Source organism: Melospiza melodia, chromosome 4 (assembly GCF_035770615.1).
Source record: "Melospiza melodia melodia isolate bMelMel2 chromosome 4, bMelMel2.pri, whole genome shotgun sequence".
NCBI classification, from domain to species: domain Eukaryota; kingdom Metazoa; phylum Chordata; class Aves; order Passeriformes; family Passerellidae; genus Melospiza; species Melospiza melodia.
The window spans coordinates 75,277,593-75,297,127 of NC_086197.1; the positions used below are offsets into that span (position 1 = coordinate 75,277,593).

At 39.6% G+C, this 19,535-nt stretch overlaps 1 protein-coding gene across 1 annotated transcript in view; it reads left to right on the top strand.

The window, feature by feature from the left end:
* The first annotated feature begins 1,961 nt into the window (after positions 1 to 1,961).
* YAF2 (YY1 associated factor 2) overlaps positions 1,962 to 19,535 on the top strand; it is a 31,239-nt gene continuing 13,665 nt past the window's right edge. The window contains exons 1-2 of the mRNA XM_063155205.1: positions 1,962 to 2,148; positions 2,285 to 2,410. Coding sequence (XP_063011275.1) covers positions 2,123 to 2,148; positions 2,285 to 2,410 — 152 coding nt within the window. The 5' untranslated portion in view covers positions 1,962 to 2,122. The remainder of the gene's footprint in view (positions 2,149 to 2,284; positions 2,411 to 19,535) is intronic.

Sequence of the window (19,535 nt, forward strand, 5' to 3'; positions counted from 1 at the left end):
GATAACATTTATGGCTGGCGGTTGCATTTCGTCCTCCTGATTAGAAATGGTCCTCTCCAAGAATGGTTCCTGAGGGATTACAACATATCTCAGTGCTTTGTAACCATCAGTGGAAGTTCTGTTTCCCACAATCAGTAAGGAGAAAGTAGGCTGTAACAGAGGAAAAGTCAAGAGAAAGCAGTAGTTTCAAAAGAATTACTTTCCAAAAGTGGAGAAATAATGTTTGTTTCTACAGTAGAAAGAGTGTGCACACTCTTTCTCATCTTCATATGACTGCAAAATCCAGAAAAGGGCACAAGGAGACAGATTTCTCCACTGCTTCCCATCAAGAGATTTCTACATAATGTCAGGTTCAAGCACAGGTGGGACACCTCAAATAATTCTGTAATTTTAAACAGCCACTTCTGGACTACTGGTGCAAAGCACTCTTTATAGCCAATGGAAAGAAATAGTCTCCATAAGTGAGAGAATTGTCTTCCTGTCTTAGTATCAGATCGATCACCTTCAGCATGAGCTTGTTTCTCCTACTGAGAGCTGGGTCTGGTCTCCTAGTCCATGTAGATGTCTAACTCAATGCAAATGAGCCCAGGCCAGCTGTGTGTGGCATGCCTCACCCTCAGATGTGCTATCCATACATTTTATTTATAATTTACAGAAGACTGCACGGGAAGCATAAAGAGATAAGGAAGAAAGAAATTGCAATAGAGAAAGACAGGGAAAGGTGAGGAAAATTCAGAAAGAGAACCATAAGGTGATGAAAATGGCAATAGTGGAAGCTGAATGTGAATGCAGAAGGAATTCAGGATAAAAGGCCAGACACAAGTAAATCCTACACAGGTTTCCAATTGCTGACACACAGCATTCCTAGAGAGACAGAAAAAACTGTGAGTCTTGTAAAAGTGTTAGTTCTTTTGTATAAATGCTACATCCCAATTAAGGGGTCTTTAATTGCTTCCCTAATGTGTCAAGTCCTTTACCTACATTGTCCCTCTCTATCCCAGTATTTCTAGCTGAAATTTGTCTTGACGACTTTGCCTTCAGAAAGTTTCTCTGTTGTCCACTTGCTTAATTTTCAAACGCGTCTATGTTTTCACACACTTCAGTAAAACTCCCCTTGGGCATATTTTGTTCTCGAAATCTCATGATTTCTTGGCAATACATCAGTAATAGCTTTGGCCACTGAGATGCTGACCGGTATAATTTCATTGTCTGCTTGCATTCTGCTCTGTACCTGTGTCTAACTGCTGTCTTTGTTATGTTCTTAGGACATGTGCTCTTTGTTCTGTTTGCACAGCATCCTGCAAAATGGCATCCTCGTCTGTGAGTGGGCTCTGGTGCACCCTGATAATAGAGGTGATAAACACCCGTGTCCTGTCTGAGGTTGCTGTGATGCAGGAGAACCACGCTGTACTTGCAAGCTTTTAAGTGCAAAAGTAGCACCGTGCACACAGGGACAAGGTAACACCTGGTTTTGTATTGGTACCCACGGCGTTCTCCCTTGGCCTCAGGCCAACGGGATGCTTTAGAGCAACACTTCTAAGCAGAAGTTCCTATTCAGTTTATTCCCGTTTGTTTCTTACTGTAAATCACGGCCCGGAGCAATTTCTGTGGGAAGAAGCACAAGACAATCTAGAGGCTAACGCGAGCAACCTTGGGCGATAACAAGGGCGGCTTTAAGGGAAGCGCCTGCAGGCCGGCCGCAGCCGCTCACGCCGCCGCTCTGCCCGGGCCGCCCAGCGCCGCCTCCCCGCCGGGGCCGCCCCCCGGCGCCGGTACCGCCCCCGCTCCGCCCGCCGCCCCCAGCAGCCCCCGCGTTGCCCCGGCCCCGCCGCCGCTCGCAGCGCCCGAGCCGCCGGCGGAGCGAAGGTGCCGCCGTGCGCGGCCCGCCGGGCGCCGCGGCCTGCGGGCGCCGCTGGTTGGCGGCGGCGGGACACGTGAGCGGGGAGGCGGCGGCGGCGGCGGCGGCAGCAGCAGCGGGAGTTTCCCCGACAGCTGGAGGTTGCGGCGGCGGCTCCTCCTCCCCGGGTCCCCGCTAGAGCCCAGAGACCCCCCGCGCTCCTCCTTATTGACAAACGCACAAAGGGCCGCGCCGGGGCCGGGCCGGGACGCGTCTGGAGCCGGCATGGGAGACAAGAAGAGCCCGACCAGGTAGGGGCAGCGGCGGCGCTTTCTCGTTCCCCCGGGCCCTCCGGGGGCGCGGGGCCGGCGGTGGCGGCGGGGGCGCCCCGGGGGCGGCGGGCGCGTCGCGGCCGGTGCTGCCCCTGGCGCGCGTGTGTCTCCGCAGGCCGAAGCGGCAGCCGAAACCCTCCTCGGACGAGGGGTACTGGGACTGCAGCGTCTGCACCTTCCGCAACAGCGCCGAGGCCTTCAAGTGCTTGATGTGCGACGTGAGGAAGGGCACCTCCACACGGTGGGTCGCCGGCGGAGGGGGAGCGGGGGCGGAGGGGGAGCGGGGGCGGCGGGGGAGCGGCTGCGCGGCCGTGACAGGAATTGGGGCCGGGGAGCCGCGGTGCATCCCCGGGGCGGGAGGGAGGGCGGCGTGACAGGAATCGGGTCTCGTTTATCAGGGGTGGGGGCGGGAACACGCAGCCTCCCCCGGCCGGGGCTCCTCGGTGAACCTGACCCAGCGCTGCGCCGGCGTGTGTAGAAACAGAAATAATAAATACCAGGAAGGGCATAATTGCCTGCACAACGTAACCCTGGAGAGCTTGTGCCCTCTCACGAAAAAGGACTGTGCCCTAGGGTGTGCCTGCTAAGACACTCACCCTTTAAATTATTTTAAAATTTATTTAAAATTCTTTTTCTATGAGTTAAACTTTGCCTCATACATAACCCCTTTGTTTGATTATTATTGGCAGTATTAGTATTATTTTAATTCGATTTTCATCACAGAGCATCACCATGGAGGTTTCTGAGGGCAATAGGGGGTGGATTATAACCCTTCAGTGTTTAGGGAGAAATTGTTAGCTGAATTGTGCTCTATGGAATTGTCTCCCTGTGTAACCGTGACTTGCCAGGAGGACCTTTTCTCTATACACCAGTCACAAAGCTGGCGGTGGATTAACTGGTTCCTGTGCCTGCCGGTGGCCTGAACATGTGTGCTTGGGGAATGGAGGCTTTTTACAAACCTGAGTGCACTTGTAGCCATACATGCTAAGGGAAGAGAAGGTTGCTCGGGAATCCTTTCTTACCCTTACCATGCCTATGGGTTAATCCCATCAGCAAGAGAAGTTTAAATGGCAATCAAGTTGCAATCCTATCAAAAGCCACAATTACATTGTAGATGTTGGTCAAAGCAGTGCTGAGTATGACTTGCAATAAATGTTACATGTTTGAAATTGTAAGTGCAGGGTTGGGTCCAATTACTTGACAAAAATGATTATTCTTTATTTCAGGAGCTAGTTTCCCTGACTTCTGAAAAACAGAATAAATATTGGAAGGACTTCTCATAACTTCAGTTGTGAACATTAGTTGAATGCTGTGGTTTGTTTTTTAACAAAGGAAATCAGTAAGGTAAATGTGACAAGAGGGAATTGCATCTGTCACATATATTATGGTTTCCAGTTATAACAATGGCATTATATTTATATCTCAGAGAGATGTCTACAGATCAGTATTGTTCAGCAAAATAAAACTGATGAATTAATGCAATGACTTTAAAAACATAATGATAGAAGCCTCTTTAACATCCAGTCAGTTTGATAAGAAAAGTCAGTTTAAAATTATGTTTTATTGCTTTGGAAACTCAGCTGGATAAAAGCATCGAAACTTAACAAACAAACAAAAAATGTAGCTCCTGAGAAACAAATATTTTCATTGTCTTCTAGTTTCCCTACTTGAATATTTCCTCTTTTAAATAATTTTGCAACAAAGTGTCTTTTTTCTTTCTTTGGTTTCCACTTTCTCCCTGACAGTGACCTGGTATGCAAGCTGTAGTTGATAGGTTGATTTTTTTTTTTCTCTACTTAAACTCTGTAACAATGTGTCCCTGAGTAGGTTCATGGGACTCTTTTTTCACCCTTAAGGTTTAGATGAGTTGCATCTTCATATGACTGCAAAATCCAGGTTTTACACATGACATGAGGTAGATAAAAGTTGAAGTTTTAGGCTAGGCAGCTTTTGTCTGCAGTTCTGATATATGATTTGAGCCAGTAAGTAGACCTTTGTGTCCATGAAGGGAATCATTAGGGTGCCAAAGAAACACAAAAGGCCAGGCCAGCTGGGTGTTTGTTGTGTTTTTTTTTTTCCTAAGGATCTGGAGTCCAAGTGACCAAATTATTACCTTGGTAAAGTATTTGTTGCCTATAGGACAAAATGGTTTTCATCATCATGGGGCAGGATAACAATGCTACCGTGTTTTAATGGCACTGAGAATACATTATTTATTTATTTTAGTCTTCCATTTTGAAGCTTGATGTTAGATTAAGGTGGTGCATCAGCATGGTTGTTGCTGTGCAATGGTTCTTACTTAAAAGTTTTAACTTTTTTAAGGATTAGAGCTTTGTCTATAAGACATTGTAAAATGCTACTTTTTTTTTTTTTTTAATTTAGAGCAATCTCTTTTCTTGTGTTGAAATGTGTAATACTTGATTCTGTATGTTAAACTTCATTTAGTGTGACCAGAATTGCAGGTGGAAAAACAGGCAATTAGATTGAAGCTAAGTGGGTTTGAAGGCCACTGGAAATTAGGTGCAAAGTTGATTAAAACTTTTTTTTTTTAATACTTATTATGCACATTTATCTTTACAGAAATATTTTCAGGTATATGTAGGGTTTGTAGGTGTTTTCACTGTTAAATAATTTCTTCTCTCTGAAAGAGTTATCTTTAGTGCCAGAGGCTAGAAGTGGATTATGTTCTTTAGTAATTGATAGAATTGTTAGGACTAGTGCAAATGTTTACAATTTCCTTATTATATTTTATTTCTAGACTGAATTTTCAAAGCAGATTAGATCATGGAGTTAAATTTACTTTTTGTCTATGGCAGTATTGCATTGAATGGTTAGACTGGGCTGTCCTTGGAGAGGGATGTCCCAAGGGAATTCCTGGATGCCGCAGGAAGCGGTGTGACTGTTCCCACCTGGTACTAAAGGAATGGTGCTGGTTAGATGTGCCCCAAGTCAGATGGAAACCTAAGATCCTATCTGCCAGATGGATATCCCTCTACCTTCTACTCTACAGCTCTTGCCAGGCATTAGTTTGGTCATGCCACTGAGGATCTAAACTCTGCACGTACACATGGCTTTAGCATTTACTTTCTAACCTAAATTGTTCTGGTTTGTTGCTTGGGTACTGAGAAATTACTGTGTTCCTCTTGATGGGAGAGGAACTGAGGATAGTAATTTTCTACATGTGACCTTTAAGACATTTTGAAATCTTTCTAGATGAAAGATGTTATATAAGTGTAAGGAACATAGGACTGTAATAAGTACTCCTTTCTTGAACAAATCTCCTGCTGAAGTTCATTAGAAGCACAAGTAAGGAGTACTGAATAGAACCCTAATGTACTGTATTATAGAGGGAGCTAGTAGTGACTGCTATATTTAGATTGCCTAATAGTTTCCATTATAAAGAAACTGCATGACCTTTTTGAGAAGATTTGTTGTTTGCAAAAGCCATTGTAGTTTGGCAAGAGGAAAAGTCTTTAGGCTAAATAAGTGGTTTGATTTCCTTGCCCCATGAAATTAAGTTTTGCTGAGACTAAATCACTTGAAAATCTTCATTCCCTCTCTGTCACTCCTGCTGTACGGAAAAGTCTGTGCTAGAGCACTAAAAAAGCCCAGACTGGAACTGTGTAAAAGCAACAGAGGCAATGATGGTATGCTGAGAACACAGAATTATATGGCTCCTGGGGAAGTTATAATGGGGTTGCTGGATTTGGGTTGGCTCTCACAGTTACTGCTTTGTCTGCAAAAGACAGTTGCCTCCACTGGCAAGCTACCATTTCTTGTTCTGTTCTCATGGCACTGTCTGAATCAGGAGTGTACCAATACTGTTTGACCTTCAAGAATTGGGCTGGATCCTTGGACAGACCTTATGGCAGCAAGTATTTGCTCCCAGTTTGTCTGTCTTTCAGTAGATGTTTGGATTTTGCTTTCCTTGCCAGCTAACACCATTAGTCACTGTAATTTAGATGTGTTGTAAAGCTGAAGATTAAGAGTTTGTGTTGCTGGGAAGAAGTACACAAGAGGATTGCCATTCCCTCTAAAGGAGTGCACGTTTCCTACTCGCTGCTGCCTTCTAGGAGGCTGCATTACTGCCCTGTTGTCACCTCTCTGCTTCAACTTCCTCAGAAGTGTTATTAAAGCTCTTGTTATTCAGTTAGCAATAGCATCCAGATTGAAAATTACCTGTCACTTTGCTTTCCTTCATGTGTTTTTTATGCATGTGGTGTGATCTCTAGTTGCAGGATCCTATTGTTTTTTCCATGCTGTTACAAACCACTTCTCCTTTCAGTGTGAATGATGAGTATCCAGGGCAGTGTAGTGAGAGCTACAGGAGGAACTGCAAATACTGGCTTTTTAAACTTTGAAGTGCTTGTAATGATATTCTACTGTGTAAACAAAGCAAAAAAAGGATGCGGGGACATGCGATCAATTTCTCCTTTTCTGACTAGATAACATTCTCTGATTCTTAAATTACAGAAAGGGGTCACAAGTGTGGCTTTAAGGATAAAGGATGTTTTTACTAATAGTGAAAACTCTCTTGGCTAGTAGTAGGGGAAGATTTGTTTATACAAACACACAAACATATTTTATGATTGTTATGTTTTTATTTTCTAGAACCACTTTCATTACTTGCTTTGAATTAAAACAAACCAACTTAATCTTGTCAATGAATCTGAGTCTTAGCGCCTGCTGTTCAAGCTCTTTTTGTTTTGTTTGACTGGGGAAAAGGGAGTGTAAGGAGATGAGACAGGTACAAATGACTTCTGTGAAGTGTTGTAGGGTTTTCCTTTTTTTTTTTTTAATTTGGGTTTAGGGTGGTTTTGTAAGAGGTTCCTATTTGTTACACATGTTGAGTGAGCTCTTATATGTAATATCATTCATAAAATAGTCCCTGAAATTTGTAGCCAGAGTGAGAAGGTCTTGTTTAGTAAGGATGAATTTTTGTGGATTTGGGATCTATACCTCTTAATGTCCTTTACTGTTGAAGTAGAGATAATATATAACCAGCCAAATGGGGGCATGGCTTCTGCGTCCTATGATCTATTGATCATCATCACTGAATCATTCCTTTTCTCACAGCCTAAGGTATGAAAAGCCAAATTTAAATCCCATCAGAAACCTCAGAGTGTGAGATATAAGGAACTGGGATAGAATCTTTCTATATTTCCTTGGTATTTGGTCAATGTTCCTTGACTGTGCCTGAGAGTTTGGCCCTCTAATGTATTTTATCATGTCTGATGATCTCCTAAATATGAGACACAGGTCTCTGCTTGGAACTGCCGTGAGTTTGTTTTGTGCTTTGAGACTCATAAATAAAATGTTTAATTTTTTAACTTGGATATCAAGGTCATTTTTCTTCAGAAAACATGTGCAATGTGTTTAGTCATGTACCATCTGGATGTTTATAAGCACAAATCAGTTACATTTAATCAAATCTGGTATTTGTATTTCTGTTGAAGTGCAGTACGGCTGAGGACAGAGAGTTGGTACTTCTCTGGTATATCTGGTTTAACGTGTCTGTTTCACAACAGCTTGTTAAGGACTCTCCTGCCTTCCAGAAGCAGCCTCTGTGTGTGCACATGCGCCTGCGTGTCGGGGGGAAGGTTGGGAAGGAGGAAAAGAGGAAGAGCTGCCTGTCATGCTGATTTCACAAATACATGACTGAATCAAGCTCAACAGACTCAAGGGCTGTTCATTGCTTGTGGTAGTTTAGAGAAGGAAATATTTGTAGGAATGAAGTGAGTGGAAAATTCATACAGAGCTTGGTAAAATATGGGTTGTATATTGCAAGTTTTATGGTTTAGTGTTAATATTAAATTATGAAGAGAAGCAAGAATAAATAGTTCTCTTTTGCTCTGTCGATAGCCGTTGAGTAATCCAGTCATTCTGGACTTCCAGTTTTCTTTTTAAAGAGAGTTTTTTAAACTAACCTTTGAAATTGTTTAGAAATTTATTTTCCCTGAAAAATATAGTGAAACTTAAGAATTCTGCACACATCATTTTCAATGTTGTTATAAAACAGTGAATTAATTTTTATTGATTGGGTGGCTCTGTTAGATGCTCCTTGTAGGTGGAGCTTGTGTGGGCAATAGAAAATGCAATGGGCAGCCAACCAAAAGAAAATCAAGTCTGTATTTTAGAAAGGAGTAGGGAGAGTGTTGTTGACTTTTTTTTGAGATTAAATCTCATGTTAAATCTTTGTAGTTTTGAACCTGACAGATATTTTGATTTGTTGCTCTAAGAAGCTCATAAAAATTGTAATCTACTTGATTCACTACAGTCTGGTATCCTTTTGTATCTTGTTACTTAAGTAGGGCTTTTTTTCATGTCGTTGTGGGGCCTGCTGTGCTTTGTGCAGTCTTTTTTGGAATTCATAATTTTTAGTTTGAGTCACCTTCATGCAGGATTATCTTGTCAGATAGTTCTCACCACCTCTCAGCTTGATTCTTGTTCTATTCCTTATTCTTTTTCCAAATTATAATTAAAAATATTAAATAGTATCACTGTAGAACCTCACTATAAATGCTGCCCCATAGATACATGTAAATATATCTACAGCTGGTTGTTGGGAACTATTAAGCAAGCAGACTCAGATTTTGAACTACATTCTGCACAACTTTGTCCTCATCATAATTTAGCTTAAGTGGGAGAATATATTTTTACTGTGTTTCAAGTCAAGACTGGCAATGTGTGTTTCTTTTCTCCTACTCACCAGGGCTACTAGTCCATTAAAGAAAGAAACTACACTGCCAAGCCATTTGGCTTCATTCTTTATGCTCCCAGTTCTTAAATAGTTTCTTTCTAGTATCTTTCTGAAATTGAATTAGATTGAAATTTTTATTTGCCCATCGTAGGATTTTTTTCCCCCTTTTTTTTCTTCTGCGGTACTTGATGACTTCTTTCACCTTTCCTATATTCTCTCAACATCTTTTTCTGAGGGTGAATTTCATTAGAGGCTGTTGACTGCCATGACTGCCATAACTAACATTCAGTGGTCTGTTTCTTTTATTCTAGCTTGAGCTCATACTCCCTTGTTTAATTTGGTTAATGGAATTAAACTTTTGTGTGGGTACTGAAGCAAAGAAGTCTTTATGCCATCTGGTATTTGCTTTCTTTCCATGATTAAGTACTTTCCTTTGGGGCATAAGTAGTGTGTGTTTTGATATATGTCGCTTTGCTTGCTGGTTTTTGTTTTGGTTTTTTGGGTTTTTTTTGTTGGAAATGTCATCTTTGTTTTTAGTGCCACCAGTTTTATTTTATTTTATTTTATAGGGAAAATGGTCTGTCCTGGACTAAAAGCTACTAGGATTTGAATAAACACCTAAAATAAGATTAGGTATGTTAAAAGAGAAGATTAGCTGGCAAAACGAAAGCTCTTGTATCACTTGTAAAGTGATGAGAATTTGCATTTTCTGCCCCTAACTTTTTATCCAATTTTTCCTTGATTGCTGTGACAGCCCACTCTGCCTGTTCCTGTTTAAAACTTGATAGAAATATCTGTACTTTTCATCTTGAAAGTCAGGTTAGAATGAACAGTATGCTTTGCAGAACATCCTCAGAGTATCAAATGATGTCTTTTCTTGGCTTATACCGTCAGCTACAAGATACTTTTGAAGTAGGCGAGTTAGAACAAAATACTGAGTGTTCAATTTTTATACTTTCACACAGTGGCTTATCCTGGTTTAAGTAGGACAGAGATCCTGAGGATTGTCGGTTCTCTGAAGCACATTCCACTGGTATGCAGTATGCTGATGTAGAGCAGGCTTGAACTTGGAGAGTTCAGCTGCAGAATGTTGTTGGGAGGCTTTTGGCTGGCAAACTTTCCATCAAAAGTCAGATTGACGGCTAGAAGATATGACCTTGATGTCTGCAACAAGTTTTTTCTTGTTTTCGTAGGAATTGAGGAGTGGGGAGGAAACAAGCAATTGAAAATTTTCCTATTCTGACTTACTGAAGATTTGGAACCTATCTTTAAACTTTTCCAAAATGCTTGACTATACTTTCACTGTACCATATAGCTCATATGACAGTGCCTAGTAGAAAAAAATTGTGTGAATGAGTAGGGGTTTGAAAATTCACTATGGAAATACAGTTTCCAACTCTAAAAGCTGAAAAAAGTTGGTTTGGCACATGCTGTGAAAGAGAAGTTATTTCTTATAGCTATCATTGAAATCTGTGGTTAGGGTTATGCACTAGAAATTCTGTAATTGAATAAGAAGGATAAAAGAGAATGTGACAACTCATTCTGTGGCATCTTTTTAGATTAATATTAATCCTATTCATGAAGAACATTATGGAGACTTAATTTTTTTAAGGAAAGCGTGTAGCCTTTTCCTCTACTTAAGGAGGGGTGGAGGAAATTTACCTCTTCTAAATCTACTTCAAAAAATCTTTGTGGAGCTGGCTCTGAGTGGAAGAAGTTTCTAGATTGCTGCCAGCTTCTGGGAAGATGACCCTTGCAGTGCAGAACAAATACAATAGGTCAGAAGCAAACTCCTTCCAGTCTGATGACAAAACTAACTGTACCAAGGATTGGCCCTCTCCAGTGCAGCAATGACTATGCTGCTGCATCAGTGTGAACCTCATATTTTGCATGTCTTTTTGCATAGGTGAGAGGTTTCACAGTTTCTGCAGAAAAGGGACAGAGGAGCATCATGAAGGATCCAATCCTTTGTGGCATCAGCATTTGGAAGAGGTCACTTCCCCATGTATCCCAAGGATCTAGGGGTTTAGGAGACTGTCACCACTCCTTTTTCTGTAGGCTCCCAAATACTGCCTCCTCAGAGGATATTGTTAGAGGACATTGAGCTTCCTGACCCCTGCTCATATGTAACTCATTGTCATCTAGGAAATGTAAATTAGTTGATACCAATGTTTCTCTAGCAGGGTATTTTCAGTGTTGCTGCCACACTGAGCATTGGTGCACCACAGCTTGTGGCATATGGGGAAGAATGCTAACAGCAATGTGCAAGAGGTTGGAGCCTTTTAACTGGCTGTTGGAGAAGTAACATTTGATGGTGGCTTTGAAAACTATCCATGAACTTTGTCTTTCTAAAGGTCCTGACACAGATACTTCTTAGAGCAGGCTGTTGTGCACTGTACCAGTTGCTTCAGGAGACTTGCTGGCCTCATCTGTTAAATGTCATCTGGAAAATAGGGCATTCCCTTTAAGGGAATGATTAAACAGGGACACTGCCTCAAGGGGTAGTTTTCTGCACATTTTTACAGTGACTGATAAAACCATATGGGTCATGTGAGTCTATTCTAATTGAATCAACTTCTATTGAAAGATGGAATTGCTAGAAATGCACTGAATGGATGAATTCCAAGTAAATGATTCATACTGTAAAACAGCAAGGAATATGAAAGCACAAATCAGAGCTGTCTGAAAGTTAGAATTCAAATATACATAGGATGTGTAGAAATTGCATTGCTACTCTGCTATATGCAGATGGAGCTGTATCATGTTTTTTCGTACAGACCACTGGCTCCATTGTTTGCACTGTCATAATTATTCACTTGCATTATTTGCAGAGGCAGTGAAATGGCCTGGTAACACTCTAGCATATGACAGAAGTAATGGTAACGAGGAAAAATAATTTTGGATAGCAAAGTGTTGAAGATGCATTTAATCATGAACTGCTTCAATGCAGCAATAAAGACTAGTTTCTCACAAGATGGCTTTGTGTGGTGATTAGTGAGGTCATATTCATGTGACACAGCAGGCTAAATGTAGTTTAATCTGATAGTTTTTATTCTATGAATAGCTTAATAGAGTACTGATGACTAAAGGAGAGTGAGCTGATCTGTGTCAGAACCCAAACACTGCTGTTCCTGGTAGTGATTTAATTTAATTGCTAGCAACTTGTACTTGCATTACAAGAACTTGGCAGTAGGAAATATTTTTTACTTTTCACAGGACTTAAACTGTTAGAAATCAGGAGTGGCATCACAACATGAGCTGCTTGCTTCTGTGTAGAACACAGGTTGCAAGATCCAACTGGCCACAGCATTTGCAATACTACACATTGTCCCTGATGATTTCTTGTTTGCTTTAAATAATATCAATGAGCTGCTTAATAGTCACTGATGTGAGCCTTTTTTATTAGGAGGCAAGTTGTGGCTTACTGGAACTTGATCTCAAAAGCCAGCAATAGTAATGGAACAAAGGTTTGTGCTGGATTTATAGTGAAGTTGAAAAAGCAACTTCCTTTGTTATGGAATAGTTTTGCAGAACCTGAAAGCTCTTGTACAAGGTGCTGCAGAAAGAGATTGTAGACTAGATATGATAGTCAATAACAAGTTACATGTAATTTTAAAAAGCAAATTTTTGCTTTTGTGTCAATTTTTTTTTGCTTGTGTCAAATCTAGAAGAAAAATTTAAGTTAGTTGAAAAATTGCCTGATAGAAGAAAATAGAGTCTGAAATGCTGTAGCTGCTAGTCTGCAGATATATGGAAGGATATATTAAAAGCTGTTGTACATTTTGTGTGTACAAATGCTTAACAATTCTCTAATTATTTGGGAATTAGTGTTTTACATTTGACAAAAATAGTCCCTCTACTATTGAAGTTTAAAAAACATTGCATGCTTTTAAGTGTTTACTGTCAAACTAACACTGGAAAATTTCATTGTCCTGAAGCACAAAGAAGGATCAGTAAAAAAGGTAGGGAGTTGTTTGCTTGGTTTCTGTGCCAGGCTGCATATACTTACACTTTAATGGTACAGATATAAGCATAAACTGGAATGAATGGCCTAAAATGTAACAGTTAAACTTTTACCTTCTTACTTGGAAGTTTAATAAGACTCTGCCACTCTCTAAATGTCAAATTGGTTGTTGATTGCCAACATTTTTACTTTAGGACAACCACTGAAGTGCCTGAATACATGTATGCATGTCTTGGTTGTAGTTATTTTTTTTCTGTATTATAAAGAATTCAGGTAACAATTTCTTGACTCCTAGGAAATTCTTTTGCATTTTAAGCCTTACTAAGATTATCATGCAAAATTTAATTTGGTCCTGTTTGTTTTACTTAATACTGACAATACCGTTTCAATGTCTATACAAATGTAGGCCTCAGCCTTCCAACATTTTTTGTGAATTCCTAGTATTGAAAAGAAGAGCAGTCTGTTTGAAGTCAAGCTCTTCAGAGGCAGAGGTTAGCTCAAAGCAGGGAAGAGTCAGATAGCTGTGTATATGCTTAATTTTTAGGTGAATGTTTAGGTGAAGTTGCTTATGTTTTTGTCCTTGAAACCAGTTACATTGGGAGGGAAAAGAGACTCTGGAAGAGACATAGATACAAAAATCACTAGTGTTAGTGTACCTGTTTTGCAGAAAGACTTTTTCACTCTGATAAAGAGTGAAGACATGCCTGAGGAATTGGAAATGTTAATTGCTTGCTGGACACAGTAACTTCTTATCAGTATATGAGGGTGGGAGAAGGGAGGTAACCCTGAAAAAACCATGGCTAATGGGTGGGAGGAAAGTTAGACTTCTTAGTAAGGTTTACTTCAGGGTAACATGTGACTTGGTGCAGAAACTGAATTTGAAGTATCTTTCTTTTATTCTGGAGCCATCTAGACATTCTGCCATCTGAATCTACAGCATTGATCCATCATGGCAAGTCACATTCCAAAGGTGCTGGTTGCAAACTGTTCTGTGATATGCTGAGTGAAACACTGTCTGAGCTCTATTACAAAGTTAGAGTTAAATCTTTGTATAATTAATGTCTTTTTGAAAATGCACAGGAAGCTTCATACTCTAAAATTGCTGCAATATTCAACCATAGATGTGCCCTGTAAAAGTTACTGAAATAAATACTGTAAGAATTGCTCAAAACATTCATAGATATGTGAAGGTATTCTAATATGTTACTGCAGTATTCATACCTTAGAAAATCTTCTACTTAAAACCACTTCTTCACATACTTCAATTTGTTTAAAAAGCTGCTTACTGTATAATCATGCCTTTTTCTGTTTGTCTCCCTTTATATGTCTGCTTGCTTTCAAGATTAGGAACAACCTTTTACTTTTTAATTAATTGCTATAGTTACTGTGTTAAGAGATATTTGAGAATGTGGCCCTTAGAGAAATGAGGACGTGCTGGAGGGGTTTTTAGCAGAGACCAGCTAGAATATGATGAGGAAGTAGAAAGTATGTGAAGATAAGCTTTTCTTGACATTCCAGTAATGACTGGAAAAATGGAGATTAGAGTATTACTGTGGATATCAGATTTCTATTAGCCTCTTGAGACATTAATATTTAGGATAGATGTGAGTGGAAAATGATCTTCAAATAAATTATAAGATATTTAAAGTCTGTACATTTGTATTGCAAGATGACCCAGAGTAGTAATGAAAGAACAGAGTAGAATTTGAATGATCAACTTTGTTCTCAACAAGATTTTAATGCCCTTAACTGTATTCTGTTTAGACTTTAACAAGACATGTATGAAACAAACATCAGAAAATCAGGATTTTTATCAGGGTTTGGAATGTTTACAAGGCATTTCTGAAATCATTGCTAGATGAGGAGTAGCAAAAGCTGGTGGAGGAAGAATACAAGTATAAGAATCATGCTGGAATTCCATTTAAAAAAATATTAGCTGAGTCAGCTCAGTTAGAAACAAAGGAGCAGATAGAAAGGAGAAAGACAAATCTGCGGGGCATCTCTTCTATTTACCGAAGGCTGCTTTTAAGCAATTGTCCTTCATAAGTAGTAAATGAAGAGGAACGTGGGATTCAGGAGCACTTTAGTGGTTAGGAGCTGACTTGACTTTCTCTGGAGCCCAGTGAGTAGTTCTAGGTATTTTCCTACAATCTGGTTGACCTTGGTCTGTTATGCTTTGCACAAAGGTACTGAATTGGGAATGCCTGATTGATTTTAGAGTTTCTACTACATTAGAACAATGACAAGTGTTCTAGGTTTAGTCCAAAATGCATCAACATACCCTGTCTACAATGCAGTTTTTGGAATGATCTCCAAGACTTTTCCAAGGAGGCACCATAGAAAAAGTCATATGTGGAAATCTAAAGTCAAAAGCATTTCTTTTTTGTACTGATTCTATTAGTTAGCAGTCAGCTTCATGAGTTTGACCAAAGATGGCATATATAAATAGATTATTTACTACTTGTGAGACCTCTTGACTGTAGCAATTTTGCTAACTCCTGTAAAATCCAGGAGAGTAAAATTCAGGGTGCTAATTGACTAGACTCCAGGTTTCCAAAGAATGAGTTCTGTCATGCCATGCTGGTGGGAGAGAAGGACACTGATGTTCAGAAACATGCTGAATTCACTGCCTAAGCCCTGTGCAGTGAGGGCCTAAAAGCAGCAAGAAGTTGAGGAGAAGATGTGGGAACTTGCATTTGCTTGGAAACATTTATTTTGTCCCCCTGAATCTCCTGAAAGGGAAGAAAACTTTAAATATAAAGATTTTTCATTTTTGAGGAAATGAGTCTATGACCAAGGGTAAGATGAAATCAGTCAGGTTTCTGTTCCAGATATTTCTGACTTCTCTTTCTTGAGAAATAAATCTGCTGTCTTGAACAAAAAGTCAATGTCTCCTAGCAGGGAAGATAAGTGTAGATAAATGGTACTGCTTAAGGATTAGGAGTGTCTTTGAATAAAACCTCTTTAAGTCTCTGAAGCCAGATTTGGTTTGGTGGTAGGGTTTTTTTCTAAGTGGAGAAAAGGATGACAGTCATTTGCAAAGTTGGAATTTTGAAATGTGTGTGATACCACATAGAGATTCTACATTTATAAATGTGGAAACTTATGAAGAAATATCACAGGCTTTGTTTTTCTTGGGAGCTTTTCTTTTTCTGGGAGGGAAAACATGGTAGGAGATAAGATACTGCTGATCAGTCTTAAACTGTTCTGATGAATAGACAATTCCAGGTATATAGTAGTTATCCCTTCCGTTTGATAGTATCATCATGATCATAGAGGTCTTTTCCAACCTAAACAATTCTTTGATTCCATGATGTTACCTCTCTCATTGAGTCCTGCTGTCATCCAGAAGGTGACTGATCAGTATTTGGAAGAGAAATTTGAGTCCATGAATCCAGAATAAATCCATACCATCTTGGGCAGCTAGGACATAACATCCTTCTGTAGGAACAGTGTTTCACAGACAATTTCTTCCTGATTTTTAAGATGGGACAAGTTTAATAGGAAACCAGGAAGTAAGAGGAATTGAAATTGTATCAGATTTTTGATAGCTAAGTAAAACTGGACTAGGTTATTCTCTAGTTATTGGAGGAAAAGTTTGGCAAGTAATTTGACCAGAGCTCAGTAGCAGACTTAAATATCAGGCCTCATGTGCTGTTTTAAGTTTTTAGATAAATTGTGTGTGTCTCTAGCTTTAGAAAACAGATAATTTGCCATTTGAGACAGGATAAGCCTCTGGCAAGAGCCATTGGCCTGATTTGAAGCCAGGGGGTGGCTAGACTTGAGGAAAAGGAAGGAAAGGATCCCATTAAAATGGAAGTTCTTCCATTTTAAGCAGAATTGAAGGATCCAGGTTTTCTGTTGGAGAACATCTTTCATCTTGATTGAATGCTGAGGTGATGGCATTTCCTTAATCTAGACCCATTGTGTTTCAATTGGGAAATTGTAATTTTAATATTTCTGCAGTAGTAAAATATACAAAACAGGAGATAGAGCTTCAGGAAAGAGTGTGCCTTTGAGTAAGTTGCCCGCTCTTCAGCATGTCTGAAGCCTCTAAACTGCACATTATAGATGACAATATACTTCCCTCAACAGGTTGGAAAAAGCACTGGGATTTAATTATAGCATCTAGATTTCTGTATAGAAAAGTATGGGTTATGTGCACCACTTCAAGTCCAGGGTGGCTCCCCCTAAATCAAAGTGGATGTGTTGGCTGCTCTGTTGGACTGTTGGTGTCTCTGTGCTCTCTGCAGCCTCACTTGCTTGGCAGGACTCTGCTACTTGGCAGTCTTATTTGGCTGGCTCTGGCCATTCAGGATTTGTGGCACCAAATGGACAAATCAACTCCTGACTTTACATGCAGGGCTACCTCATGCTAACACAGAACTCTCTTGAGATGTAGGTAGACTTGGGGATGATTCATGGGAAAATTATCACAGTTGGCACCATCATGCTCCTTGTTTCCAGACTGTGGCAGATGAGCTCTAATGCTGATTGACAGATAAGTAGTTCAGGTCTGTCAGAATTGGAGCTTATACTCTGAGTAGTGCAGAAGACATTAGGTGCTTTGTGGACTTGTAATCGCTGCAGAAGCAGAATTGTGCAAATGTAGTTGTGCTCTATATAAATTAAATTCAGCTGAACACCAAGATACTTCAGCATTAAGCCAGTTTGGTTGTCTGCATGTTTGATGCACAACTCTGGCAACTGAGAGTTTATTGTACTTCTGGTGTCTGTGTTGGTCATCAGTATTGTACAGATATTTTTTGTTTACTTTGGTTCTCAAAATGGATCTGCTTTGCTGTGATGAGACCAAATTATTCACCGTATCAAATTAGTCAAAATACTCTTAACACAGGCTATCGGTGAATAGTCGGTGAGGGAAGTCAAGGAAGCATTTACTGCTGTGAGATGTCCAAATTTTTTTATAAGCATGAAGTATGAAGGTATTGTGTTGAGCTCTGAGTAATGGAAATTACTCAGGGCAACAGTTCCAGATATCATGTGGTCTTCTTGAGAATTTTTAATCTCTAGGCATGTAAATTTCTGTGCTACAAAGTTTTTTTTTTAAAAGAATGTCAGCAATGAAAACCAGTTCACCTTTGCAGTATTAAATATTTTACAATGTCAGTACTGAATGAGTTTCTGCATGCAAATGCTAAAGCAAAGACAAGTTTCTGCAGCCTCTATAAATATGCTTTCTCAACCAGCAGCTAGATCAAACCTGGTAAGATAAAATGTAGTTACATCCTGCAACAAGAAGACTAGAGTTAAAATTATGACATCCTTGTTTTTGAGCATTTATGGGAATTTAAGGGAAGACAAAAACTTTATCCTCGTATGTTTGTCTTAATACGCCTGTTGGCTGTTAAAGGACCAAAAATGTTAGTTTTCCTAATTTTTTAAAGGAGACTATGAAGAGCCTGTCAAGTAGGACCTTGATAAAAAGCAGCATTGGAATTAGATAATTAAAAAAGTGTAATGGATGAGATTGGGATAGAAGTGTAGGTAGAAGTATGGCTGATGTCAACTTAGAGGCAAGATAACACTGTCTAAAAAGGAAAACTAGGTAGAGAAGGGGAGTGCAATATTCAGAGATGTGATGTTTAGAGATCTCTTGGAGCTCAGTGAATCAGTTTCTTGATATGGCTACAGTGCTTAAACCATGAAGTTCACCTCTGGAAAGAATTGCTAGCGCTTATCTTCTGTAATAGTGTATGCCTTTCTTAATGTTCTCCTTTGACTGACTAAAGTGGAATTACTAGGCAAAAATACAAAGCTTTTAGGGGCTGGCTAAATAATAGGTATTGTTTTTATGAATATTTCTCCTTGTAGTTCTGGATTGTTCAGTTGTGGTGGTCCAATAGTTGTCCAGTGATAGAAGCAAAAATACTTGTAATCTTAATGCAGAAGATTATAGAGCTTCTTTCTAAACACCAGTTAGCTCAGGTGCTCTTGAATATTCCTTAAGAGCAAATGACCATAAATATAAACAAAAGGCCATGTTAACATCAGATCTACTTAATCTGTAGCAGCATATTGCAAGGAGTCTTTAACTGGCTTCAAAAACGACTAATTTAAAATGTTCTATTTTGGCAAATCATCAAAATCAATTTCCCGTTACAGGGATAGTTTCTCTTACTTTTATCTTCTCTAAAATCGCCTTTCTCTATGAATTTATTCATGCTTGAGTGACATGATTCAGCTACCACTAAGCAGGAGCAATTCTAACAGGTTCAAGCCTCATGAATGTAGTAGCGTTATCTCCTGACACCTGCATGGCTTGTGAAGTGCTTGGTTACAGTTCATTAGCTGCTTTTGAGTACCTGGGGAAAAATTGAGCACTTGAAAGGCATTCCTAGTGTTGAGAGATGAATTACTTTTTTTCTCAATGTTTTTAATATAGCAACCTTGAATGCCTCATTTAATAAATCAGAACTTGAGAAAGCAGATAATAAAATTTAGAACAGTGATGTAACTAATAGCTGTAGAAAAAATTGACAACAAAGATATGGCTCTTTAATGGAAAGAGTCTCCTGTCACAGCAAAGCCACATATAACTTCTTGATTAATTTTTAGTGCATCTTCCAAAATATGATTTCTCTGTATTTTTTTTTGTCTTTACTGACTTCTGCTCCTTGTTGCAAAGATTTTTTTTCAGTCCCACTCATTTTATGCTATTAGGAAAAAAGTTCTAAGACT